Source organism: Uloborus diversus, chromosome 5 (assembly GCF_026930045.1).
Source record: "Uloborus diversus isolate 005 chromosome 5, Udiv.v.3.1, whole genome shotgun sequence".
Taxonomy (NCBI): domain Eukaryota; kingdom Metazoa; phylum Arthropoda; class Arachnida; order Araneae; family Uloboridae; genus Uloborus; species Uloborus diversus.
This window is the reverse complement of record NC_072735.1, coordinates 55,551,763-55,579,597: the sequence shown is the minus strand read 5'-3', so window position 1 is coordinate 55,579,597 and position 27,835 is coordinate 55,551,763. Positions and strand designations below refer to the sequence as shown.

The 27,835-nt window shown below is 31.8% G+C and overlaps 1 protein-coding gene across 1 annotated transcript; it reads left to right on the top strand.

Annotated features, from left to right (window-relative positions):
• Positions 1 to 197: 197 nt before the first annotated feature.
• LOC129222204 (uncharacterized) lies at positions 198 to 25,864 on the top strand. Its single transcript, XM_054856675.1, has 3 exons — positions 198 to 303; positions 11,839 to 12,250; positions 22,945 to 25,864. Exons 2-3 carry the CDS (start codon positions 12,023 to 12,025, stop codon positions 23,152 to 23,154), a joined length of 438 nt encoding a protein of 145 aa, XP_054712650.1. The 5' UTR covers positions 198 to 303; positions 11,839 to 12,022; the 3' UTR covers positions 23,155 to 25,864.
• Positions 25,865 to 27,835: the final 1,971 nt, after the last annotated feature.

Sequence of the window (27,835 nt, the reverse complement as noted above, 5' to 3'; positions counted from 1 at the left end):
CATGAAAGAAAAATTCATTCTTAATCTCAGTTACTGCACAGACTAATTCCTAAAAATCCCGCGTTGGAGTTTTGTTTATTATGGAGGCTAAGGGCAACACTCCGTTATCGCATCTCCAACTGTGACGTTATCGGGAAATTTCAGTGTGGCACGAATTTCTGCCTTATCTCTTACTCTCTCTCTCTCTTATCCAACCTATATAAGAACGCAGTCAGAACTCCATGGCTTATAGAACCAAACCTTTTTTTCTATAAGTCATTGAGTCGAGAACCTTTCCATCTAATATTCTGTATGGAAATATAGGTAAGTGTTATAATGCATTTTCTCGAGTACTTACAATTATTTAGTACTGATTTCTTTTGTATTATATTCCTGGAATTTTGTAATACTGCTGAGTATTAATTTCAAAGTGGAATGTTTACAAGTTGTATCGTTCGCAGTACTAAATTTGAACTTTTTAACAACCAGTTGTGGATTTACCACGTCACAATTGCGAGGGACTCCTATAACATAAGGGGCCCCGAAGATAATATAAAAAAAACACATGAAAAGTATTTTACGTAATTCTGTATACATCTAAGGGGCCGCCAAAAATGCACTGGGACGGGTCCCCGAATCTGTAAATCTGCCCCTTTTAACAACTTGTAGAGATTAAAGTAAATTTTAATCCGTATTTGAAGATAAATTAATAATTATTTTCACTTGAACTTTTTATACTAGCAAGGAATAAATACATAAACAAATCTAGTAAGGTAGCTTTTGATGTGTTTTGCTGTGGGCTAATTTCATGCGTAACTCACAAAAAAAAACATTTAAAAAAAAGTAGAGTACTTTAACTGATTAAAAACTAAATTAATATTTTTGCATTTCACATTGATAGTTAAATAACTATTTTACACTAGTAGCATTCTACTTGATTCATGTTATATCGTGAATATGTTTTGAAGCACAAGTGTGACTCACTAAAATGTAAGTTAATTTTTCACAATGTTTAATTATGTAATTTTGTCAATTTTTAACGTGTTTTAAAATATTTTGAAGTGCAGTTACAGTTTTTTAATTATAAAACTTTGGATCAAGCGGGAAAAATAAAAATGTACTTTTTAACAATTGTGGAAAAAAATTATTAATGTGACTCACAGGACAGCTCACCCATTAAGGTAACAGTTCTTTTTCTGCATTTTTGGGGGTTTTTTTTTTACATTATTGGCTTTTGAAAAGGAAGGCATTCTTGAAATGATATATTTGTATTATAAAAATTGGAAAAATTACATTTGAATGAATTTCTTACCCTATAACAACACACCAAATAAATAGCAGCATTTGACATATTTTGGAATAGCAAGTGCCAATAAAATGCAAAAAATACAACAGCTCATGAAAAAAAAAAAAGACATCCGAAAAAAGGTTTGACATTTTGAAGTATTTATGAAAATTTTGGGAGTTTCACAGTAGTAGGGGGGGGGGGGGGGGCAAAGCGGGTAGATTTTCGAAGAGCGCTCGAATATTGTAGTTTTTGTATTTTCATCGCAACTATTTCGGCTTTATTTCCTAGCAGGGTTCTTGAACTTTAAAATGAAAAGTGATTTTTGTAATATTTCAAACCCAATATTTATTTATTATCAAACTTAACAAACATGTGAAAAACCCATTTTGCCTTACCATTGAGCCCAAAGCGGATAAACTTAACTAATTGTGGTTTGGTTCATTTTGTAATCAAATATGATTAAAATAGTTGACTAACTACTTGCCGTTACATAAAAAGATACAAAACGGTTGTACTTATCCAATTTAAAGTCAGTACATTTATTTATTAAATATAAAGAAATAACTGAGTTAATTAGTAGACTAATTAATTAATTGCCATCCTAAAAAATAAATTTTTAAAGTTATACTTATCCTATTGAAAGAGAAATCAGCACACGAGTCAAGGAATTTCAAATAAATGTATGATTAAATCCTATACATACGCTTTGCCCAAAGGCACGTTTTTTTATTTCAATAATTATAACCTTAAATTAATAATTAAAAAAACGGAATGACCATCGTAGTTTATAGTTGGATAGTGTCAGAATAAGTTAATATTATTGACAATAAAAAAATAATCTGGTCTTCGACTAATCACAAATTACAAAACTTCTTTTTTTTTTTTTTTTTTTTTTTTGAGCCTGGTTGCGCCATGCCGCTTCACTGCTGCTGCGCTGGGACTGATAATAACTCGAGGGTGTTCGGGTAAATACAACATACGTATTCATCGCCACTAACACACCATGGAGGGGGGGGGGGACATACGAAGGCCCACCCGCTTTGAGCGACCTAACCGCTTTGGGCCACCCTCCCCTATACTTTCTATGGACTTAGCCACTGAATTATATATTTTTGCAGATAACATTGTGTGTAGTGTATTTTTAGGTAAATTTAGTTTATGCAACTCATCCTTTTTGTGGGAATGCTCACAAATGTTAAGCTGTCACTACATGTAAACTATACAAAACTGGTCACTACGCATGAATAGAATATTGTAGGAAATATTTTTCAAAGTCACAAACGAATGTATTCGATGTATAAATTTTTCGTACGTACATAAAATTTCTATCTACTTTTAGCACATCATGCTTTTACATTTTTTCAAGTAGACACAAGCTGAAAACACACAACTTTTGAAGTGGTTTGTATTCTTTTGAATCAATATTCTGCGGACCTTTACAAAAACCATGGTTTTTTGATAAACCATGAAAAAAAAAATCAAATTCAAATAATTGCATCAAATAGGCTAGAACATTTTCCTCCAAAGTACATATGAGTAGAAGTAAATAAAATATATATTTTTTTTTAATTCAAAGGCACTCTTGACCGTTAGCGGAAAAAATTGTTTGAAGCCTGTCAACCTTTCAACCTTTTGGTTTCTATATGGAAGCAGTTTTCCACCCTAGTAGACGGTGATGAAATTTTTTAAGCGTCTTGACGTCTATTTTTGACTACTGCATGCTCGGCACGAAGCTTTTGACGACATCGTTGTATCGAGGTTTGGTTCATTATTAAATTTTTGGTGTTGTGCTCAAAGCTTCTGAAGCAGCCGTTAAATTGTGGACAGAGCTTGCATTTATCAAGAGCTTCAACTAATTTCGTGTTAATGAAGTTAACGTTTCCACATTCATTCTTTGGACGGACACGGATCATTAGTTGGCAGCAACATATCGTCGCTTCAGAGCAAAACTAAGACATCTAAGCCCAGAAATAATAGAAAGATATCCTACTGTTGTTCTGAAGAGACGAAATACTATGAATAGTATAACTGGTATCCGCGATTTGGACAAAAAAAAAAGTTTTAGAAATTGCTAAACGAGCACTTATGCAAAGCCTTAACTTTCTGTGTATCATATTATAAAAAAAAATCACTGCATCACTTATTTAGGAGGAGGTAATTTGCTACCTAACATTTGATTTGTTCCTCTTTCAGTCAGATGTGATTGCAATGCTTGCTCTTTTACGATATTTTTATTAAATTACATGCAAACTTTTCATTTGGAAGGTAACGCAACCGAATATGGCTAGACGCAACAGAACTGTTGAGCAATACATTTCTAAAATATCTTGTAAGCTTTTGCACGTTGTAAATGAAACTTCTTATTAATAAATTAGCAATAAATCTCATGTTGAAAAAAAAATAGTAGAGAAAAAAAAATGATACATATATGAGGTAGTGAGAAACAAAGGGATGTAAATGGATTTCTTAAAATTTTGAGTCAAACACGTTTAAAGTTCAGATCCTTAGGTAGGCTTTCATTGAAAATTCTTTCTAAATCATGCTATATAGCAGCATCCACCATGTCTACTAGCACCATCTTTTGCTCCAAAACAAAGGAGAGGTTTTTCTAATATTTGTTCCAAATGTTGTCTCTAAAATTAAAATTTTTGCACTTACATCCCTTCGCTTCTCACTGCTTCATATTGAAAAATAAAAATAGGAGAGAGGAAATATAAAGAAAGAGAACAGGAATCACGAAAAAATAGCAGTTTCACCATCGAAACAAGAAGGAATTTTTCAAATGAAGCCCAGACTGAAGAAAAATACAGGATTGCTTTGAGATCGTTAATGTAATTGGAACGATTCCAATATAATGTGGAAAGATTCCCAAAAATCAAGATCTGACGAATTTAGGAATTTTTGAATAAGTTGATAAGATTTGAAATCAAATGAGTGATTTAACTCCCAGCAATGTTAAGCACAGTACTAGACCTATTGTATATAAATATGCATAAATAAGTGTTATGTAGTTACATCTGTAAAAAATGTATTGGTGTACTAGATCACTTATAGAATCCCTAAAATTTGTACTCAAACGAAATCCATATCTGTGAACTCTTATACAGTTACAGATCCTTACCAGTTAGACTTCAATGTTTACAACAATACGATAAAGAATAACAGAACTATAAGTTCGGGGTCTGTTGGGTATAAGGTGATAAAATTACCCAAATCATTAATTATTATTTCTAATAAATTTTTCAAAAATCGGTTGACGAGGTACACAACGGTGACAAAAACTACACAAGAAAAACATTTAATCTTTCTAGGTCTTACCGTTTTCCCTGGAAACCGGGGTTTTGTGTGTGCCACAAAAAACAAACACACAAACATCTTACTTTATTATGTGCACAAAATATCCCTCAAACAGACAAAAAAAATATATATATAGTTGCGATAACTGCGATAAATTGAATCTTTAAGTCTTCTGTTTTACCAATGTGTACGTAAAAGGCTTTACGAGTGGTTGAGAACAAAAATAATGTTAAATACAAATTAAAAATCAAAATTTAGAGAAATTTATAAATTTGATACATTAACCCTACAGTTTGATATTACAGCCGAAATTCTCATACAAAAATGCGCTGTAAGTGTTTTAATTTTTTTTTTAAAAAGCGGATGATCCATTTTAATTAAAATCCAAATCGCCGGCGATTTATTTGTGGTTAACTTTAGTGAATGATAAACTTTTTATTAACATTTACTAATGTTTGCGAAACATATAATGTATTAAATTTTCAATTTATTTAAATTTTAGCTTAAAAAACTAATTACAAAAAAAATCGATTTTTTTTAAATTAAAAAAAAAACGCTTCGAAGTAATTTTGTACCCAATGTTAAGGCTGTTGGTGCTATGAGGTCTCCTGAACGCGGAACAGCCAGCCACAAATCTTTTCACAATTTCTCTGACGTTACTTTTTTTTTTTTTTTTTTAAATATTTAGAGATAGAAAATTCTTTGCAAATGTTCCTACTTTAATTTGCTAAATTTTCTGGGGGCACAAGAAATATAATGTTGGGGATATATACACTCCACCTAAACACGTACTTACAAAAATGAAAGTTACTTCACCAGTTATGGGTTTAAAAAAAAATGACAACCAAAAGGTGCATATGTTCTTTTCCCAATAGAAGACGAAACAAATTCTGTCTTTGACGAAGCGTGACAGACATTCATAAATGTGTGAACTGTTTGTTTCATAAAGAATACAAAGAGAGGTGATAAATGTATTCTCAATGAACTATGAAGCTTAATTTTCATATTTTATTGCGTCACCTTGAGCTTTCGTGCATTAGATTAAATTAAATGAAAAAAAATTAAGACATAAAAAGTTGTTTAAGTGCTCACGCCAAGGTCAAGGCTTGGCTTATTTACTAAGGTTTGTGAATGATCAAGAAGAAATGTTAAAAAATGAAACGTGAATAGCGAAGATACGTTTAGAATTGATCAGAAAGTTTCGGAGTCACTTAGTTTACTAATCCTCTTCGTGCCTTTAGGGATTTTTAACTCCTCTTATTTTTTAATTTTGTTTCCTTTTTCAAGGTAGCACAGTTCGCGCATCCGCTAACCTAAATGTTATGAATGCTAATATTATTTAATAATTATTGTAAACATCCTTTGATTGATACATAACAATTGAAATTTTTCATGTTGATCACGAAATTAAAACGTAAATAACAGATTATAAGAAAAAAAGATAAATGTTTTCGTACGTGATTATTAAAAGCAGAGTCACACAACTGAAAATAAGATTAGTAACCATATATTTCTTTTATCATGAGCCTAATGATTTTTCATTAGATTTAGTTTTTGAGAAATTAGCGAATGCAATTTAATTACTTATTTTTTAAATTTAAGACTTATGAAATGTGCCTCTCCTCAGAAAGGAATGTTCGCATAAGTTTCTTTTTGACTAATTGAATTATAATTGCTACAACACAACTGTATAACAAATGAATAAGCATTGAAGTTTAAATGCTGTCACTGCTATTTAGTCATTTAAATATTGCATTAAAAACGGCCTAGTTGTTATATTTTGATGTGTTAAGCTGAATTCGAGAAAACGTATACCTTCTCTAATGAAATCTTGCCTGCTTCTACTCCCCCCCCCCCAGTTTATTTTCTTTATTTTGTTTTTAACAGGAACTAAAATTGTTTGAAACTGCAAATTAGGAATCCATTTTAAAACAAAAGGAATTTATAACGAGAAAATGGGAAAAATTTCCATTGCCATTTCCAATTTTTTTTATCGCTGTCAGAAGAGCTAAAAACAAATTAATGATTATTTGGGGGAAAAAATCTCAAAAAAGTAAAAAACAGCGACCGAATTAATATTTAATTGAAGTTAAAAATGTCCAAAAAGAAAAAAAAAATAATAGCTAATTTGGAATTTTCTGCAACAATGAAAATGTTTGTAATGATATTTTTGATAAAAACCCTAACTATACTAAGGAAAAGTAGCAACAAAAGATAGCATTTTGAGATCTAAGAGATTATTTTATTGATATGAAAACCTCCTGGAAATTGTATGTTTATGCAATTACCAAACAGCAATTCAGATCAACAAGATAAAAAGGTAATAATTATCTCGCAGGATTTTAGATTAACAAGATAACAAGCAGATAATTACGGAATGTTTATAAAAATACCCTTTCGTATTGAAAAAGTCGCACTCATTGTACAGTTACAAAAGTCGCTTTTTACCACCCATTTCACAAAATTGGTAGTTGGGGTGAAATTTTGTTGAAAGTATATCTAAAGTACAGATACTATTTACAAGGATGATTACCTGAAAATTTCAAACATTGTTTTAGTGATCAAATGGCACATTTTGACATATGAAGCTAATTGAAATTCAAAAAAAAAAAAAAAAAAATTCTGCCCTTTTCACTCCACCCTACTATACACACAAGTTAAAGAGAAAACGACGCTTTTAGCAGCATATACAGAAAACAATCAAAAAAATTTCGCAGTAGCAGAGGCTTAAAAGGTTTGGAAACTAGTTATAATATATTTTTGAGGCAGCCCTTTGTTTATTATTCACAAAATAATCATTTCTGAGAAACAATTGTTATTTACTAATAATTATTGTCAATACTAATCTCAATCTTCGAAGTCATCACCCGATATCCTACTTACTTATTTACACTTACGTTCACTCAGGTGGAGTTCTGATACTCCAACTAATTACCTTTAAGAATCCTTGTATGACTCTCCCCCTAGGACCTGATGTTTAAATAGGTCAACTATGCCACGGTCTAGTAGGCCACCGCTGTTTAGGGGCCCCCAATTGGCTATACAACTTTTGACTACAAAGCGTCCCCGAAAAAGCGTTTAGGATCTTGTTAACTTAAACGGGCCCTACTCTCCCGACATAAAAAAAAAAAAAAAAAATGCCCATCGTATAGTTACATCTGTATAATTAACAAATTTTGAAACTTAAAAAGTTTTCTTTTAATTTCATGCTGAAAATGAATCACAATTTTTATTTCACATACGTTCATCATCTGAAAACATATTATTCTTTCTAATAAGAAAAAAAAAGAAGAAGTTTATAAGGCTATTACTTAAAGTAATCCTGAATTATGAAGATAGCTGCATACACGTGTAAACTTTTCCAAATTTAGAATCTACTCATAGGTTTTGAAGCAAGATCTTATATAAGATGAAATCCGTCATGCCCATCACGTCCATTGAGGATAGTCAAAGAATCATAAAAAGGAGTCCTCCCGAGTAGTTGTACTTGAAATATGCTTTTTCTTTTTCTGTCTTAGAATGCTTCTCCAATTGTTTCAACCTTGTCAATCTCACCTGTATGTTTTAGTGTTTTAGTTAGGTAGATGAGCACGCATATTCATAAAGTAGCAAGCTTTTTCTTAAAAACTGTCTGCATAAATTAGATTCAAGGGCTCTGTTTATCAAGGTATATTTTTCAGCTAGGTATGGAACTTTGCTCATTTAAATGGGGGGGGAAAAAAACTCACCAGTTTTTTTTTTTTTTTTTTTTTAGTTTAAATATATGCTTTCTTAATGGAAGGAAAACTAACATTTTCATGAAAGAGATTGAATTTTTCTGAATTTCCCTTATTATTAAAAAAATTAATAATGTTGTCTACCAGATATCGTTGCATCCAAAATCTCACTACTTAGCATTGAAAAAGGGGTTTCTTGTAACCCCGAAACACGTGTCTGCAGTAATCTGATAATTGTGTGCAATAAAACGTTCTTGATTAACTTTTACATTTACTTTTTGAGAATCTTTTAAGTAAAATCTTTTTTTTTGGAAGGAGAAAAAACTTCGGAAATTTTTTAGCAACTGTGAGATTTTAGAAACCATTATCTCATTGATGAGGTATTATGACATTGAACAATGTATATAAAATGTCGTATCTTAGAAAGTGAAATAAAAATCAGAGGTATTAGATAATACAATAAGCAGAAATAAAAACCAGTGAAAGCTCGGTTCGAGAGATTGTTTATCTCCTTGAGTCATCTCAATAAGATATCTCGAGACGAATTTTATTGCAGTAAGCATTATAAATGATTTATCAAAATACGGTCACTTAATAAAGCCACGGTCTGCGGCTGTGCAGCACACATAACTGCAGAATAATATCGAGTGTCCCTTCACTTTCGAAATTGCTTGTTTTATGATGCAATTGATTTGATCCTGCTGAAGTAATAGCTCGGACATTTTACTGCATATTGGACTATTAGAGGTTTGGTTCTTTTACAAAAGGAGGAATTTCTTTGCCATCGCATATTAGTATGTTACACTAATTTTCGCTATTTTTTAACTGTCCTTTAGTACTGTGTAATTATTTTACATTTTAACCCTTTGCACTCGAAATCTTTTTTTTTTTTTTTTTTTTTTTTGTTGCTTAATTTCCATTTTGAATCTAAATTAATCAATATGAGCTCAATTTTACTGGATATTGGTCTTTTTACAAAAGGAGAAATCTCGCTGCCATTGCATATATTTTGATGTTACATACACTTTCGCTAGTTTTTTTTTTTTTTTTTTTTTTAATTGGTCGTTAGTTTTGTACGAGTATTTTGTATTTTAATCCTTTTGCATTCGAAATCTTTTCATTTAATTTTCATTTTGATCCTACATTCATTCACATTGAACTCAATTTTACTGGATACTGGACTGTTTGAGGTTTGCCTTTTTTACAAAATGAGGACTCCTTCCACAGACATACTAATCATTGTAAATTGGTATGTTACACAAACTTTCGCTAATTTTTTATTGAACTTCAGTTTTTTACAATTATTTTACGTTTTGACCCTTTGAACTAGAAGCTGTTTTCATTTAATTTTAATTCTTAGCTCGAATTTATTCAATTTCCATTTTCCAAAAAAAAAAAAAAAAATGCACTGAAAAACCCCAGACAAGAACCACTAATGAATTTTACTACCTCCTCCCCTCAGAGGAAACATCCAAATGTTAATCTACAATTAAGTTGACCCTCGGAGGGCAAAACAATTCCAGGATAACTCTTAACCCTTAGTTCCTTAACCCTTTGGTCCTTGTACTCTGCTGTGCCCTCAGAACGAAAACAACTAAGTGCACGGGGAATAAGACACGACGACTCTTACCACGTGTGTCATTAATAGTAACTTGTTTGTCATTGACAAGAAGTGAAAGCTGCCTGTTACATAACTTAATTTGCTTCTAACAGCATTGGATTGCGTAAATCGGTATTATTTTATTTATTTATTTATTTTTATTCAACATGTTTATTTTTTTATTACAATTTTTACATTATGTTTCTTTAATTATAATTTCTCCGGGCATGTTTCTTATTTGAGGATTAGTAAATTTGAAACTCTTCTTACAAGGTAAACTACGCTTTAAAAAAATAAAATCCTGATACCTGAGATTCTGCTCAGTTTTTGTATTTGTTTATTCGCTCAACTGATTTATTTTAATTTGACGTCTGAACAGGGAATACGTCAAAAACAATTAATAATATTTCAAAAAAACATGCCCAAATCTAAATTGCTCTTTTATCTGGTTCCCTAACAGCATATTTTAGTCCTGGAATTTTCCGCTTTATTTCTAAACTTTTATGGATTTCCAAATTCAAGAATTTTCAGACAGTTATGTTTACATCTATATTTTTTTCCTTTTTTTTTCGTTTTTGTCCAGCATATAAATGTACGATTAGCCGGTATGCATAAGACTCGTTCTTTTAAATGAAATTTGTAAAGTTTAAGAATGTAAATCAAAAGGTTTAAAAGGGAAGTCAGTGATGATCTCGAGTATGCGGGCTTAAGGTACGATCAAGCCAAAGTGGTGTCCAGGTCCTGGTAAATTTTGGTTCCCCTCTCACTAGAAAATTCACATTGTCGAAGTAATAATTCTAAAATCATGAGAAAAAGACCGCTGTTTTTGCGAATCGTTGTCCAGCGACTAAAACCGTGAATTTGGATCTCTATTTAAAATTCTTTCTCTATCTTTTCAAGAAACGTAATAAAAAAAAGACGAAAGAAAGAAAAAATGAAATGACTCTTGTGATAATAATAAATCAGATACTTCAACAAATTTCCTGGTGAGAATAAACTGATTTGAACAAAAAAAAAAAAAAAAAGACAAAAGTTGTACATTATTAAATGCCCACAACACAGAGATATTTTCAATTTTCACACGCATTAAAATCAGAAATACGTCACAAAAACTTCAAACGTACTTTTACGCTTTATAAAAAAAAAATGTACCGGGGAGCATGTAAAAGAGAGAAAAAGAAAAGCAATTAGAATTTTTAAAATGTTACGTTTGAGTATTTTGTAATTTTTTCTATTTCAAATGTAAAACATTCTGAAAGTTTATTCTCAAAATAGTAAACAGCACTTCTTTTCCTACCATCTTCCATCTCGTCTTTAGAAAGTTAGTTTTTTGTAGAAAAAAATAATATTTAGGTCTTTACTGTTTTCGATTATTTCTTCTTACCAAAATAAATTTCACTTCTCTAATAAATCTCAAGGAGAATTTTCACATTTTAGAAAAAAAAGAAAAAAGCTCAGGCAGCATAGAGTAAAATTCGACTCTGCCTTGGTGCAATCTATTCAGATTACATTTAAGCAGCGGCACATCCTCATAAATGGTGACATTTTATCAACAGCCAGGTCCGACGAGAGGCCATGTCGGCCTAATCGGAAACTAGGGACCCGTCTTTTGAGGGGCCCCGGCTTGGAATTGGAGTAGCATAAATTTGACTAGTTTTATGTGGGGATGGGGGCCCGATGACCAAAATAACAAGGGACCCGCCTTGACTCTCGGCAGCTCTGTCAACAGAGGCAATAATCCAGATCTGAATAATAGCACTAAGTAAATTCAAACCAGTCGAAAGCGAAAGTGAAGAATAATAAGCTGCAAAACAGCTGTTGCCTTGTAATTTGCAATACTAAACAATATTGACATTGAAATCTCTAATTGTTTGTTTCCCCTCCATCAAAAAATAATCATTAGCTATCAGCTGACCTATTTAAACCTGATTAGATATTCTTTCATTTCTAATTTGCAGGTGAAAAGAAAGGGTTGTGTTTTGAGACGAAAAAAGAAACCGGATTGCCAAGGGTAGGATGTCAAAGTTCACCCGACCTTCAAATTGTGCTTTGATCTCATAAACACGTTGCCGGTGCTCTGAAGGTTGTTTTGGATTCATCTTTGGATAGTTAGTGGAAAAGTGGCCTAAGAGAGTCAGGACCATGTTGTCGAAGGGGAAGAGCGAACAGTCGAAGATCCGTTGTCCTCAGGGAACGTTGCGGCTGTTCTCCAAGATGACCAGCAGGAAGGCTCCTTACGAGAGGATGGACAAGGATGGGAAAGACATCAAGAAGAGCAAGAAGGTGGAAGAGAAGAAGGTTGAAGAGAAAAATAAGGAAAATAAGCAGAATGTGAATGCCAAGCATGGGAAAGAGAAGAAAAAGAGGAAGGTAAGATACTTGCTGCTTGAACGTAATTTCGTTAGCACTTTATTTTGGGGCAGTTTTTTTTTTTTTTTTTTTTTAACAATGTGTAGTGAAATTTCGATTTTATGAAATCTTTAATATGGGATAGACCAGCCAGTAAATGAACCCCCTTCCCCTCAGTGAATAAACTGCTGGAATTTTTAATATTTCTCAAAAATACGGTTTCGAAAGTGACGTAGTTCTTATGTTCATTTCCTAAATGAAAAAGATTAGAAAATGCTATGTTTGTCCATCGGTTGGGAAGCTCCATTGAATGGGTTGATGTAATTTTTGCCCTTTCCACCAAGTGCGGATCCAGATTGGGTGACAGGGTGATGAACCCAATCTTTAAGAGACCGAATAGAGCTTAGAGCCACGTTTTGGGGACTTACATTTCGAAAACTGCCATCTAGACGCTCTATTTAAGCCCAAAAACAATTTATGACCCAGCCTGTTCTGGAACTAACTCCACACAAAAAGGAAGAAGTGGGATCCATCCTTGGTTTCAACTCTAAAAAACCTGATTCAAAAATTTCTCTCACTTTTTTAAAAATAATTATATTTCAACTAAAACGTTTTTAGTATCATGTCCCAACTGCAAGTTTTTAACGATACTATGGTTGGAATTGACTATTTTTGCTCATGATAGAGACAATTTGAATTTTGGGATAGACCAATGGACTCCTACCCACATCGTAATGGACGATTAACTCATCAACGACCGTTACGGCAAGAGCGAATCCAGTTTCTCGTTTTGAAGGAGGCATTATCGGACGAGAGAATCATAAGGGTAATATTTGGGCACAAATGAGGCGGCTTGTGCTCCCCCGGTATTTTCTCGTAATTGAAAAACCTCAGAATGTAGTTATAAGTTTACTTTGGCCGCTTGGTTCACGACCAGGCCAGCGAAAATTGTTAGTAAACTCTCATATAGTGATTGCAATACCGGTATACCGAATACCGGTATTTCGAGAAATGTTGCAATTTCGTAATACCGCTATTTGCTGAGGTAAAATGCCGGTATTTTCGGTATTAGCTGAAAATAATAAATAGTTTCAATTAAGGAATTTGCAGTTTAACTTATTCAATATCTACTTATATTTTAAATGTACATTTCTTTTTCCATGATACAGAACTAAAATCGGTGTGTTGATGTAAAAATTTGGCTTCAAAAGCGTGAGTTAATAGAATATCATGAAACAAAAGTAACCAAAAGAGTACAAAAAGAGTATTTTCATCAATGTGTGTCGCATTTTCGTGCACCATGTTTTTATTTTTCTCTTTTCCTAATCACTAATTTTCTTTTTTGTAAAACTTAATTTCGAGTGTAATTTTGAATGCATTTGTTCTATTAACAATTTATTCCAACCAACGATTTCAGAAAACTTTGATTTCTTTTTTAGTTATTTGAATGAACTGTACTAAATTTTGACAAAACCTTTTTCTTGTTAGCATAACAAAAGGTAATTTGTTGTCACCAATATTGGTTTGTTGTCCTGTCTCGCTATTTGCCTTTATACTTGCCAAGATATAGAAATTATATAGTGCCTTGAAAATTTTTATCGAGGTAAGGTAAAATCAATCGAAACATATTTTCAGATATTTACATAATTGTAATTGTAAAGAATTTTGAAAACAAAGTGAAAACGAATAAGAGAAACTAACAAGATCAAATTTAGTCAAAAATATATTAAATTTCAAACCAAAGAGCTCATTAAAAGCAAACACAACCCTTTCCTGCTCAAAGAGAAAATGATGTTAATATTAGAAACGTATCTACTCTCGGAAAGAAATTGCAACTAGCCATAAATAAAAAGAAAATAATAATAATACACACAATACAAAAGAAACACACACAAAAGGATTTAGCTCAAAAATAACACGCAAGAGACCGAATTATTTGAAGATGAATGACTTCTACACTATTAGAGGAGGTGTATCGAGCATTGTTAACAATACCACCGACCTGCGTAAATTCAGAAAGAGTTTTTCAACTCTCAACTGTAGGAAAGTTAAGCACTAAAATGAGTTCCTGGCTAACAGACAGTTCAATAGATACATTATGTTTTTTTACTATTATTGATTTTTATTATGGCATTTATTTCTTCATTTTATATTTGTTCACAATACGTTTTCAGAAATAATACAATTTTTGTACAAAATGACGAAATGTGGCAACAAAACAATATGTTTTCAAACATTTTTTGAGAAATTTTGAAATACCGGTATTAATACCCGTATTCCGGTATCACGTTTAGAAAATACCGAATACCGGTATTGAATTTTTGGTCCGGTATTGCAATCCCTACTCTCATGGTTTGTTTATTCTTGAAAATAATCGCGGTTATTATTGTTTTGTTTATTTATTGTCGAATTTTAAATTGTATTTGGTGTTTTTAATCAGAAGAAAAGTACGAAAAGAAAAAGAAAATTCGTTAAATATAAATGCAATTACTGATCACGTTCTGAAAATCATTGATATTAGATTTGCTTCAATGACAGATGAAGAGTTAAGTTTTCAGGAATGACACTTCCTTATAAAAAGTTCTTGTTTAAACTTTAAGGGTCTAAAAGTACGCATTTACAGAGCGGTACAACGCTTTCAGAACTGTGTCATTTCACGCAATGATAAAAAAAATGTTTTTTGGTTAATCCTGTAATGTAACAGGTGTTTCACACAACCAATACTGTATCAATAATAAAATTTTCTGAAGTAAAAATTTAAAAATTTTGTATTTTGTCAAATGTGATAAAGTTAGAATATAATTTTTTTTAAACATATAAAAGAGACTTTAAATGTATATTAAAGTGGCCTTAAATGTAATTGGCATTATGAATTGAAACCAAGAGCTCTGGGGAGAGTGTCCTCCCTCTCCCCTAGCTGCACAACTGCGAACCAATGCTCATACTGTTTTCATACTTTAACTTGTGTGGAAGAATATTTAACAGTCATTCAGTAACCATTTCATATTACTACTAGTGGTACCCACACGGCTTTGCCCGTAGTAGAAAATTAAAAGGTCATTTGCTTCGCCTGTATAATTGCAAATAACGGATGATGAATTTCTCGCCAATTGGTTATGTTCATTCGCTCTCCCATTCCACGTCATGATAATTTCGTAATTTACTCGTCCATTTTATGATAATTTTGCTCCGGAAAATGTTCTTAAAATTGAAATAGAAAAAGTACAAAATCGAATTTTCGAAAAATCGCTTTGAGGTGCGCACCCCCATGCTACAAACTAACTTTGTGCCAAATTTCATGAAAATCGGCCGAACGGTCTAGGCGCTATACGCGTCACCGAGATCCAGACATTCTGACAGAGAGACTTTGAGCTTTATTATTAGTAAAGATTTGTTACTGAATAATGACTTAGTTGCATTTTCTGCATTGCAAACTAATCTAACATTGCTTTAAAAATGCTACTATGAACCCAGGTTTATAGCAGTTTTTAGCACTAAGGAACTTTTCAACTGATTTTTAAAAATCGAAAAGTATGCAGTGCAATTTTTTTTCTTACCGGAACGCATGAGTCCGGAGAAAAAAAATCAATTATACAGTCGTTTTTGCTGTGTTTTCTTCATCAATCAATACCGCGAGGAGGAGATCGTCAGGAAAAAGCTTAAAATGTGATGTAATTGTGTAGAAGCACTTTTCATTGATATTGCTTTAAGATTGACGCATTACGCATTATATTTATTGGTTACTAATAATGATAGTGAAATAAAAGCTAACTTAAATGCTATTATTTTTAGATTTTTTTCGGTGGACCACCAATTTTTAAGAACGAAGGCATTTTGAAGTATCAGAACAATTGCAATTTATCTTTATTAATCATCTTCAGATAGGGAAAATATGTATTTCTTGTTATTTAGTTATTTGATAAGTTTTATGTAGCATTGCTTCTTTTTTTTTTTTTTCCTTCCGATTTTTGAAAAGTAATACATCTTTTACTTAAAATGATAAGTGATTACAGCTTTCAAATCACTGATATGAATGAAGTTACCTAAAATACCAACTGAATGAAGTTTTTTTAAAAAATACATAAATAAAAACAACTATATAAAATACTACACCGGAACGGCATTCTACTCAGTAGAAAAGTACTGGAATGATGGACCAGGTGAAGCGATCCTACTGCACCCCTGATTATACTCTCTCTGATCCCCCCCCCCCCTCCCCTGGATTCAAGCTGGTGGCTCTGAACTCAATTTTTTTAGAGGCGATAATTTCTCAATTTTCCAACTGAAACACCGAATTTCAGAGTGATAAAATATGAGCACAATCAGGTGCCTAACATCTAAAGAAAAGTAACATTCGGAATCATTGAATTTTAGAAAAAAATACAGTACTATATCTAAACTTTCCAAATCCACAGATAAAATTCTACGATTAAAGATTTTTCTGGAGGTCACAGTGACCTCTCATCTCGGCGCTCCTGACTGTTGCTGATTGGCTGATTTGACTAATGAAATGCAACAGGAACGGAGCTTAGTTCGTCAGAAGAACATACGGCACCCCTGTAGGACGCAATGCTCTTTTTTTTTTTTTTTTCATTCTTGCCATTCGAAATCGCGGCGGCTTTTCATACACTATCATTATTTCACGTTTGAAAGGGATCTTCTCGCGAATGGCTTTAACCTGTAACCCTGAAAATATTAATTACCCAGACAAATGCTTTGCCTGAACGTCTACCTTGTCATTCATTTCAACTAATTTCTTCTTGATGTTTTAATTTTATTTGCTGACAGAGCATTCAAAAGAATTTCTAAAAAGAGAAGAAAGAGAACTAGATTTTGCTTAACCAGTGAGACCGGCTCAGCTCGATTCCAGCCGTGCCGAACAATTATTGGCGATCATGCATAATTTATCTCCTAAAATAGCACGCCTTCCCCTTTCTTTGCTTTCTGTTATTCCGTGATAGAATTTCTAATTTATGCTATTTGAATTCAAGTAATGAATAGTAGATGAATGATAAATTGCTCATTGATTCTTAAATATATCAGAGAGATATTTATGCACTTAGAACAATTTAAATAATATTTTACAAGTGGAGAAAAATATGTAGAAAAACAGTCAAAGCATAAATTAATAAATAAAGCAATGATTTACTTTCAAACACATAATTTGTACTTTAAAAATGACTTATTTAAATACTTAATGTCATTAGCAAATAACGTAAAATGAAAATTTCTGTAAGTACTTGAGACTAGACAGCTTTTTTGGGCAATGCATTTCTATCTTTGCTGCGACTGAAAAATGTTCATGAATTGTTTTCTTTTTGCATAATTTGTGAATTAAACTTCATTATTTCTGGTCAAAGATCTTTTTAAACCTTGAAAATGATTTTTTTAAATATCAATTTAGAAAAAGGTGGAAAAAAACTAACAAAAGACTTTAATAAAATAACCATAGCGGCAGCAATATAGCAATAAATAGCACTATAAGTGCTACTGCTCCGTTGGATGTCTAGACTACGATCTTAAATAAAAGGCAACACTTAAAGCTATTTTTTGGCTTTAAAACAAAATGATGAATCCTACAGCTTTCATCAAGTAGTATTATTTTACTTCAATATGAGTTTGAATTCGAAGAACATAATCGAGTACTGATCGCGACCCCCTTCTAGAGTTACCACGATCCACTAGGGCAGTGCTCCTCGCATATTGAGAATAGCTTACGTATGCATGTATTATATAATAATTATTTACCATTTCTATATTTTTTAATATTTAAAACGTGCAAATTATTGTTCCTAATAAGCTTAAAAGAACTTTTGTGAATTTTGAACAGTTCATTAAAGTTGGCTCTAATTTGAAAATATTTTTAATTTTTCCTCCTTTATGCAGTAAAATGTTAAAAATCTTAATTTAATACTGTTTTAATATTGAATTCATTGCAATTGTTCTTCATTCCAGCCGGACAAAAAAAAAACCAATTAGTATCATTTAATGTTAGCAGATGATACTATTTGTGAAATGATTGCTATAAATGAATGTTTTCAGCATTGCAATACTTATTTTAATGCCTAAAATTAAAATAATGCAATAAGGAATGAAAACTTTTTTTTTTTTTTTTGAAACTTTTTCACTAGCATATTCCAGCAACCAGAAGCAACCTTGATATCCTGAGTTCAAAAAAAAAAAAAAAAAAAGGGGTGGGGGTTAGTTGTTAAGAAATATCACCTTCCTGATTATTTTAGTGCTTAAAGGACGCGTATGTATTAGCGTCTCTGCTAATTTTTAGAAAACGAGCTGATGTGTGTATCACATGACTTCCTTTTACACCAATTCAATGTTATTTCCCCATTATTGCACTTTTAATGTGATTCAATACTTAACTCTCTAAATGTCACCAACAGTGGCCAAATTGAAATGGATTTGAAAAAAAATCGCCAAATTTGTCGCAAAAGACTGGCGATATATGGCCAAGTGTCCGCTAAATTATAAAACCACTTGAGTTTGCATCGAAATTAACAATGATTCCCCCCAAAAAGGTGCAAAAGACTTCTTTAAAAACACCCGAATGCAACCAAAAGGGGAGGTACACAACGAGACCCACTAGGAGTCTCCGTACCAAATTTCACCTTTCTAGGACATACCGTTCTTGAGTTATGCGATATACATACGCACATATGCACATATGCACATACGCACATACAGACATTACGAGAAAACTCGTTGTAATTAACTCGGGAATCGTCAAAATGGATATTTCGGGCGTCTATACGTTCTTATATAAATATGCACGTGTGGTCAGGTCGAAAAAAAAAAGCTCAACATTAATTCAGAGGTGAGTAAAATGGAAATAAAGGTCGATTTTTGAGTGAAAATTTTTTCGCGAATACAATACTTCCTTTTTTTTTTGTAAAAGGAAGTAGAAATTGATTTTACATTTTTTTATAGCCCATTATTATTTGGCTAAATTTAGAAGATGTTTTATTTTAGTTTGATAGTATTTTTTGGCGTCTGCGCGGAGTTGGTCTTGCCCCGTGTTCCTAAAAAGACCAATTCGCCATCTTTTTTAAAAATTGCCGACACTCATAATTTAAACTTAAATTTTCACATGAAATGATTCTTTTCTTATTTTTAATGAGTCATTCGATGAATATACAAAAATTGTAGAAAATTGAATCATAAATGAGCGATAGATACATTAGGCACTAAACCTTAGATTGACCTTATTTGGAGCACTGACCTTATTGAATAAAGTAAACAAGAAGTTCTGTCTAGAACTAGACGAGCCTACTTTCCCGTATACCCATACTACTTTCTAGTACCTGATCAATGTTCTCAAAATAGCTAAAATCGCAAATTGTTTCAAACATATTTTTCCAATATTTTAAGCTACTTTCTAGGAATAAAATATTCCTCACTCATCTAAAAAAATTAGATGCGTAAAAAAAAGAAAAAAAAAAAACAAAAAAAACAAAACGAACAAATAAAATAGCAGCAACTTTTAAACAAAGCAGCTAATACAATTTTTTCCATTTAAAAAAAATTCTTCAACAGCTTTCAAAACGAAAAAAATAATAATAAAAATTAATAAGCTCATTAAAATAAATACATCCTATCAAAAAAAAATCATTTCTTTTTCCCCTGTTGCCAAAAATAATTTTTTAAATGAATTAATGCACTTATCAAGATAAATAAAAACAATAAAATGTCAACGTAAAGAAATACTTTTCATTGTCAAAAAAAAAAAAAAAAAAAAAAATCGTCTGCGCGTATCTTTATGTAGAAACATAAATGACTTCGAGTTTATTCACCGAAAACTGAATACCTAAATAAAAACTTTAACGTTAAAATAAAAACAAATCACATCAACAATAATTATTTCACAGTTAAAACCATAGCGTCGGAGTCGGAGTCAATCTAATTTTGGGATGAAGGAGTCGCAGTCGAATATCCAAGAATCGGAGTCAGTCATTTGTCCGTGTATAAATTTTTGCCAAAGCTAGGAAGTCATAGTCGAAGTCGGGGAGTCGGAGTCCGATTAATTGTCGGGCACAGCAGTCGGATTCGGATTCAGGTGCCCCTAAATTCTCGGAGTCGGAGTCTGGAGTTCGGCGTCAAGAGCTATTTCTAACAAAATTTGTTTGAAGTAAATCCGCCTTCAAGTACGGAATCTACATTGACTTTCAGTTTCCCCGTAGGCGCTAATGTTAAGGGATTTGAACTGTTCAAAATTGAACAGAAAATTGTTCAAATCAAAAAGATATTTTATATACGAGTTTTTCATCAAAAGCTTTTTCCTACAAAGTTTGTTTGAAGCAAATTCGCCTCACAGTTCGGAATTGCCTTGAATTTCCCCGTAGGAGCTAATGTTAAGTTTTTTTGAACTGTTCAAAATTGAACAAAAAATAGTTCAAATCAAAAAGCAAAATATGGGAATGAGGTGTCCTTGCCGAGATCTTTCGAACAAAAAAAGTTTGTTCGAATCGGACTATTCATTCAAAAGTTATTAGGGGGGGACAGACAGACAGACCGACAGACAGACCGACAGACAGACAGACCGACAGACAGACCGACAGACATTTTTCCCCATCTCAATACCCTACTTTCCAATTTTTATTTTTTCGATATTTATTTAATTATTTAATTTATTTTTGACTTTTTTTTGTTTTTCGGGATATTTTTAAGATGCCTTCTTTCATGCTTTTTTCTTCTTTTTCTGACTTTTACTGGGAAAGTAGGCTAAAAACCAACGTAACTGAAGCACAAATTCTCAGAAAAATGCAGCATATAGAAAGTCGAGAGAGAACTCACAGTTTTCTCACGACTTCCCTTGTTGTGTGGTGAGCTTTTTGCACTGATGAAGAAGCTCCATTGCAGCCTTGAAATAGCTATATGCTGTTTTCAGCCTACTTTCCCAGTAAAAATCAGAGAAAGAAAAAAAAGCATGAAAGAAGGCTTAATACATCTTAAAAATATCCCGAAAAACAAAAAAAAGTCAAAAATAAATAAAATGGTTAGATAAATATTGAAAAATTAAAAATTGGAAAGTAGGGTATTGAGATGGGGAGAAATGTCTGTCGGTCTGTCTGTCTGTCCCCCCCCTAATAACTTTTGAATGAATAGTCCGATTCGAACAAATTTTTTTTTGTTAGAAATATCTCGGCGAGGACATCTCATTCCCATAATTCATTTTTTGACTTGAACAATTTTTCGTTCAATTTTGAACAGTTCAAAAAAACTTAACATTAGCGCCTACGGGGAAATTCAAATCAAAAATAAATCTTGAACTTAGAAGCGAAGTGGCTTCAAACAAACTTTGTAGGGAAAAACTTTTGATAAAAAACATGTATCGAAAATATTTTTTTGATTTGAACAAGTTTTCGTTCAATTTTGAACAGTTCAAATCTCTTAACATTAGCGCCTAAGGGGAAACTGAAAGTCAATATAGATTCCGAACTTAAAGGCGGATTTACTTCAAACAAACTTCGTTGGAAATAGCTCTTGACGACCTACTCCAGACTTCGACTCCGAGAATTTAGGGGCACCTGACATCGACTCTGACTCCTGTTCCCGACAATTAACCCCCGGACTCCGACTCCCCGACTTCGACTCTGACTTCGTAGCTTTGGCAAACATTTATACACGGAGGACAAATGACTGACTCCGATTCTTGGATATTCGACTCCGACTCTTTTATCCCAAAATGAGATTGACTCCGACTCCGCTGCTGTGGTTTTAACTGTGAAATAATTATTGTTGATATGATTTGTTTTTATTTTCACGCTAAAGTTTTAATTTAGGTATTTAGTTTTCGGTGAATAAACTCGAAAAATATGCGCAGACGATTTTTTTTTGACAATGAAAATTATTTCTTTAAGTTGACATTTTATTGTTTTTTTTTTATTTTGGTAATTGCATTAATTCGTTCAATAAATTCTTTTTGGCAAAAGGGGAAAAAGAAACGATTTTTTTTTTATGTGATGTATTTATTTTAATGAACTTATTATTATTATTTTTTCGTTTTGAAAGCTGTTAAAAAATTTTTTTCATGGAAAGAAGTGTATTAGCTGCTTTGTTTAAAAGGTGCTGCTATTTTATTTGTTTGTACTCACCCCCGAATGAATATTGAGTTTTTTTTTTCCACTCAACCACACGTGGATAAGTGCCTAAGAACGTTTAGACACGCGAAATATCCATAATGACGATTCCCGAGTTAACTACAACGAATATTCTCGTAACGTCTGTATGTACGTATGTATGTAAGTGCGTATGTGCGGATGTGCGTATGTATGTCGCATAACTCAAGACGGGTATGTCCTAGAAAGTTGAAATTTGGTACGTAGACTCTTAGTGGGATCTAGTTGTGCACCTCTCCTTTTGGATGCATTCAGGTGTTTCTAAAGGGATCTTTTGCCCCTTTTTGGGGGGAAATCATTGTTAATTTCGATGTGAACTCAAGTGGTGTTATAATTTGGCGACACTTGGCGATACATCGCCAGTCTTTTGGTCGCCTTGTCGCCAACTTGGCGACAAATTTCCCGGGGTTTTTTAAATCTGTTTCAATTTGGCCACTGTTGGTGATATTTAGAAAGCAGACTATTGAATCACATTAAAATTGCCAGTAATGGGGAAATGACATTAGAGTAAAAGGAAGTCATGTGATGCACACATCAGCTCATTGTTTATAACTTTATTTGTTCTAAACTAACTCTTTCTTTTAGGGGTGGAAAAGAGTGAGGCATGTTGCACTTCTGACTTGCCGCTACATTGGAATGGGAGCTGCTCATATGAGTCCAGGTACACTCTACACTGCTCCGGATTACAGTGTTGATCCCAAGTACTGGAATCGTCCCTTCAATCCTCATTACAAGTCCGCAGCTCCACACCAAACTCCTCACTGGACAAGCAATATGATGTTTTCTGGATGGTAGGGGGGCGAAAGTTTCACGACCACGAAGCATGCTGTTGTAGTGACTGAAAAAAAAAGAACTCCATGATGGTGATTGAAAACATTTTTGATGATTTGGAATCAAATGCTGATTGTTGTGCTGGGCATCTATATCAGTGAAACATTAAGTTTTTTGTGTGACAGAAAGCAATTTTTTTTCAATTTTTATTCGAAAACAGCAAAGTGGATGAAAAGTGAGAACTGCTGGGGGGAAAAGTCATGGAATTACTTCAGAACATTGAAAATTTCACTCCAAGGAGCCAGGTGCTGGTAGTATATCAGTAGATATATCATTGAGCAATTTTCGCAATATGTCTGTAAGGCTTGCCCTTATAAGCCACGCCCTATTTTTAAGGTCTCGATCACCAATAATCGCAAGCACTCAAAACTGTCTACAAGCTAATGAATTGTAAATTTATTAGAAAGTAAACTGTTATCTCTGCTATACTGGAGGAAAAAGTCCTTACAAGATAGGACGTGGTTTAAGAATGCGCAAATCCTGTACTGGTGGAGATAACAGCACACGCCTGTGATTCCAATGTGTCATATGAGACAAAAGGTGAAAATCCTGTATGTGTGTGAAGTGTGAAAAGCAACTAAACGTTTCATTCCACTTGCTTTACTGATACCGAACCAGTGGAGCAGTGCTGAAAGGAACACGTTGAACAGGCAAGACTTTATGCAACAAGGCATAAGATTTAGTTCCAATTATTTGGAACTAAATCCAATTTGTTGCATAAATTTGGATACTATTTCATTATCGAAGAGTCGCCCCTAGAATGCATACAAAAGCTGAACCTTGCAATAGCATAATGGAATATCTGTAAAAAAAAAAAAAAACTGTTGATGCGTTTTAATTAGTAGAAATCTCAATGTTGAATTAATGAAATACTGACGGAATGATTTTACCAGTCGGTTTAAAAAGCTGATGGGTAAAATGATCTTTGAATAAGGATTAAAACCTGAATAAAATCACTATATTTTTTGTTGATACTGCAAGAGCAAAATATTCTTGAAATGTTCAAGTTTCTGATTGATACTTCTTAAGATATTTGTGGTTCAGCAACGTTATGAAGCTTCAAATGTTCCTCTGTATATTATTGTTACATTCTTCTAGTTAATGCAAAATCTTTTACATGATAGTTACTACGCAATGTTTTTTTCATGTGAAAGTTTTTGCTCACTTATTGATCTCATTAAAGTAGAAAGTTCTGGATACATTCTAAAAAGTATTTATCAGAAAAGTTTATGTAACCAATGAAACTATAATATGGACCGTCCTATAATTGAGATAGAAATAAAATCAAAAGATCTCTTTTGGAAAATATGAGTAAGATAAAATGAAGTGAAATAAAATAAAAGAAATTGAGAAAAAAGTAAACAAAGAGAAATAAATAAATAATTAAATAAATGTAAATGTATGAATCAATAAAATGAATAGAAGAAAATTCGGATCCAATTACATGAGTTGATTTACATTTTGAATTCAATTAACTATCAATTGATAATTTGAATTCTGAATCAATTAATTATGAATACCTTATTTGAATTTGAATTCAATTAACTATAAAAAGTTAATTTAAATTTTGTGTCGACATTAATTATTGTTTAAAATACTCTGGATTTCACAGTAATGATACGCCGTTTAAATGGATGTAATTTATTTGTAAAAGTCAAAAAAGGTTTGACTTTTTTTTAAATTTCATTTCAATATTTGACCAAAGTAAAGGATTTGTAATTATTTTTAAATTTTTAACAACTTAATATTTTTTTTTACTGGGACGAACAATTTTTTTTTAAATTCAACCTTTTTTCATAGTTTCTTTCTTGTGATACATATGTCATTCATATTTGTTCCCTAGTAAATGTCTTTTTGCTCCGAGTTCGATTTCTTTCATTAATTATTAACTTAAACTTAATAATTATTAATAAGTAAAAAGTACTTAAACCCTAGTCATTGCATGCAATGAATTTTTCTCTCATTTTAAATAGATTCTCAAACTATATATCGTCTTTCTTTGATGAGTTATTAAGAATTGAACTTATTTAATTGAGTGCAAAATACCAAAGAGCATTCTTTGACACATAAAACCATTTTGACGAGTCAATTCCCTTAGGACAAAGTTGTAATCAAAATCCATACCTGAAATACGTTTTTCATTTTTTCGTTAAAAACTTCGTAGATTATGTTGTATGAAATTGGATATTTACATAAGAGAAATTTTAAACTTTATTGCACGTTTTTAAACATAAATATTGCACAGTCAATTTCAAAACCGTAATTAATAAAAATAAATAAATAAACAAATAAATAAATAAGAAAAGCGTTACTAGTTCAATGAACATTCAGAGTATTTCATTAAACAAATATTCTAAATGTACAAAGCGACAGATTTTTTAGTTACTGCTTGCTTTGCAAAGATATTATCTTTGCAACTGCAAGTTAATGAAAGAAAAAGTACAGAAAAGGAATGAGAAAAAAAAACTGTACTGTTGATCTCCGTTTCATTCTTCAATAAATTCTTATAAATACGGCGAAGTTTGAAAAGAAAAATTCAAGACTGAGTATAATATTTGATTAGTTAAAAAATTTGTTTCTGAAAAATAACCTATGCATAAAAGAAAGGTAAATTTAAAATAGAAACGATGCAATATTTAAAAATTCATTTTAGTACTTTTTTTCTTTTTTTTTTCCGTTTAATTTTTTCGTCCATATTTCTGTGAGAATCTATGTGAAACATTGTAACTACTTTGTAAAACATGTTTCATTTGTAAATTTAAAATCACAGTACTCGATGTGTATTCTTTATTAATTGCCTATATTTTGAAACATGAAACACTTTCTTCCATTGAATCACTTTCATTTCTCATGTATGTTTTTATAAAATACGTGCAATTACATACTTTTCTTATTTAAGTCGCAATCAAAACGTTTCTTTGAAATCCCTTTATAATCTCGTGCATTACTGTGTATATTTCTTTTTAGTTTACGAATCTAGTTTTTATCATAAAATATCATGGATATATGTATGTGATGATGGACTTATTATTTGTTGATGATATTCAACACATAAAAATTCTTTTGATGTTTGTTGCTGTTATTGTATATCTAACTACACTAGTGGAAAATGTAGTTTTCAATAAATGTTAAATTTTCTTTTTCGTCGTAATTTATTGCTGCAGATTTTCTTGATAGGTTTCGTGTAATCTTGATCGGTTCTTTCTTTGCGATACAACAATTCTTTCAAATTTTCCTAGAAGTGAGTTTGAGTTGCCCTGTTTATAATAATCATGTTTGGCTTTCTGTAAGTTGATTAGGATGATTTTCTGTTAAAAGAAACAGTAAAACTAAAATTTTTATTTGAAAACTTACTATCGACTTGCTTTAACTTTTAAAGGAATGGCTATTTGATTAAAAAATGTGAATGCAATAAAATGTAGATGTAAGGATTTCAAAACGGATTAAAACCGACACATTAAAAACCGTGTTCGAGTGTTGTTCCAATACTATGGTTTTAATCTTTAAAATTTAAAGTTCAGTCTTGATTTAAACTTAAAGCAGGAATTAGCATCTAAAGGAAGAGTTTTAAATGCAATAAAAAACGACATGACGTCACCTGCTTTTTTTTTCAAACAAAAACATAATGGTTTATTTTGAAAGCTTATAGTATACTTACGAAAGAATACTAAGAGCATTAAAGTACTACTTATAACTTGTGTAACGAGTAACTGTGAGCACGTAATGTACTGCAATTATATTGTCATTTCTTCAGAAGACAAACACTATTTATGGTTTTATTCGACAGTAACTTGTACATAACGAGTCTTCTACACAACAAATACACAACATTCTTCACAAAAAAAATCTACAACTCGTATAACAAATTGTAATTTTCAGTTCTTAGAAATTTAATAACTGAAAGTTGCGTGAATAGTTTCAGTAAATGGAATTTTAATTTGAAGCTAAACGAGCTTATTTTGTTTTTAAGATAAGCAGCATTATGTGTCAAGTCAAGATTTACAGCACCATTTTGCTCGATAAACAGAACTAGAACGCAAAAGAACGTATTTTGCGGTGGAAGTTCTCTTGTGTTTAAAACGCGGCAGTTTGTTTTTTGGATTAGTTGTCGACTTCAAAACAGATAGCAGCGTTATCCACTTTTCTGATAATTTTTCACGCTTGCGAAACTAAAAAAAAAAAGGAAAGAAAAAAAACTTTGAAATTCATTTCATCCGACTTTTAAACACTGAGTTGAGTTACACACACACACACACACACACACACACACACACACACACACACACACACACACACACATATATATATATATATATATATATATATATATATATATATATCAAAGAATTGAACTTTCATGTAGCAATATTAAATTGAATTAACAGGAATAAATAATTTAACGTGATTAAAACATTAAAGCATTTTTTTTCCTAGTCCCGGAAGATGTAACGTGTGTAAATTCTGTGTAAAAAAGTAATATTATCCAAGATTTTATTGATGATGTCCTATAACTTGTAAATTTTATTCTTAGCACGAAAGAATAATGTATTAAGAAATAAAGTAGGGAGAGTCTTAAGTTTTCTAAAATTAGCCGGGAGTAAAGGAAGAATGAAAAAAGAAAAAACTTCATTATATTAAATATTAT

Bases quoted from the DNA above. Each gene is read 5' to 3' on its own strand.
- LOC129222204 (XM_054856675.1), top strand. From the start codon at position 12,023: ATGTTGTCGAAGGGGAAGAGCGAACAGTCGAAGATCCGTTGTCCTCAG. The intron at 12,251-22,944 runs GTAAGATACTTG...TCTTTCTTTTAG, and splicing joins AAGAGAAGAAAAAGAGGAAG to GGGTGGAAAAGAGTGAGGCA.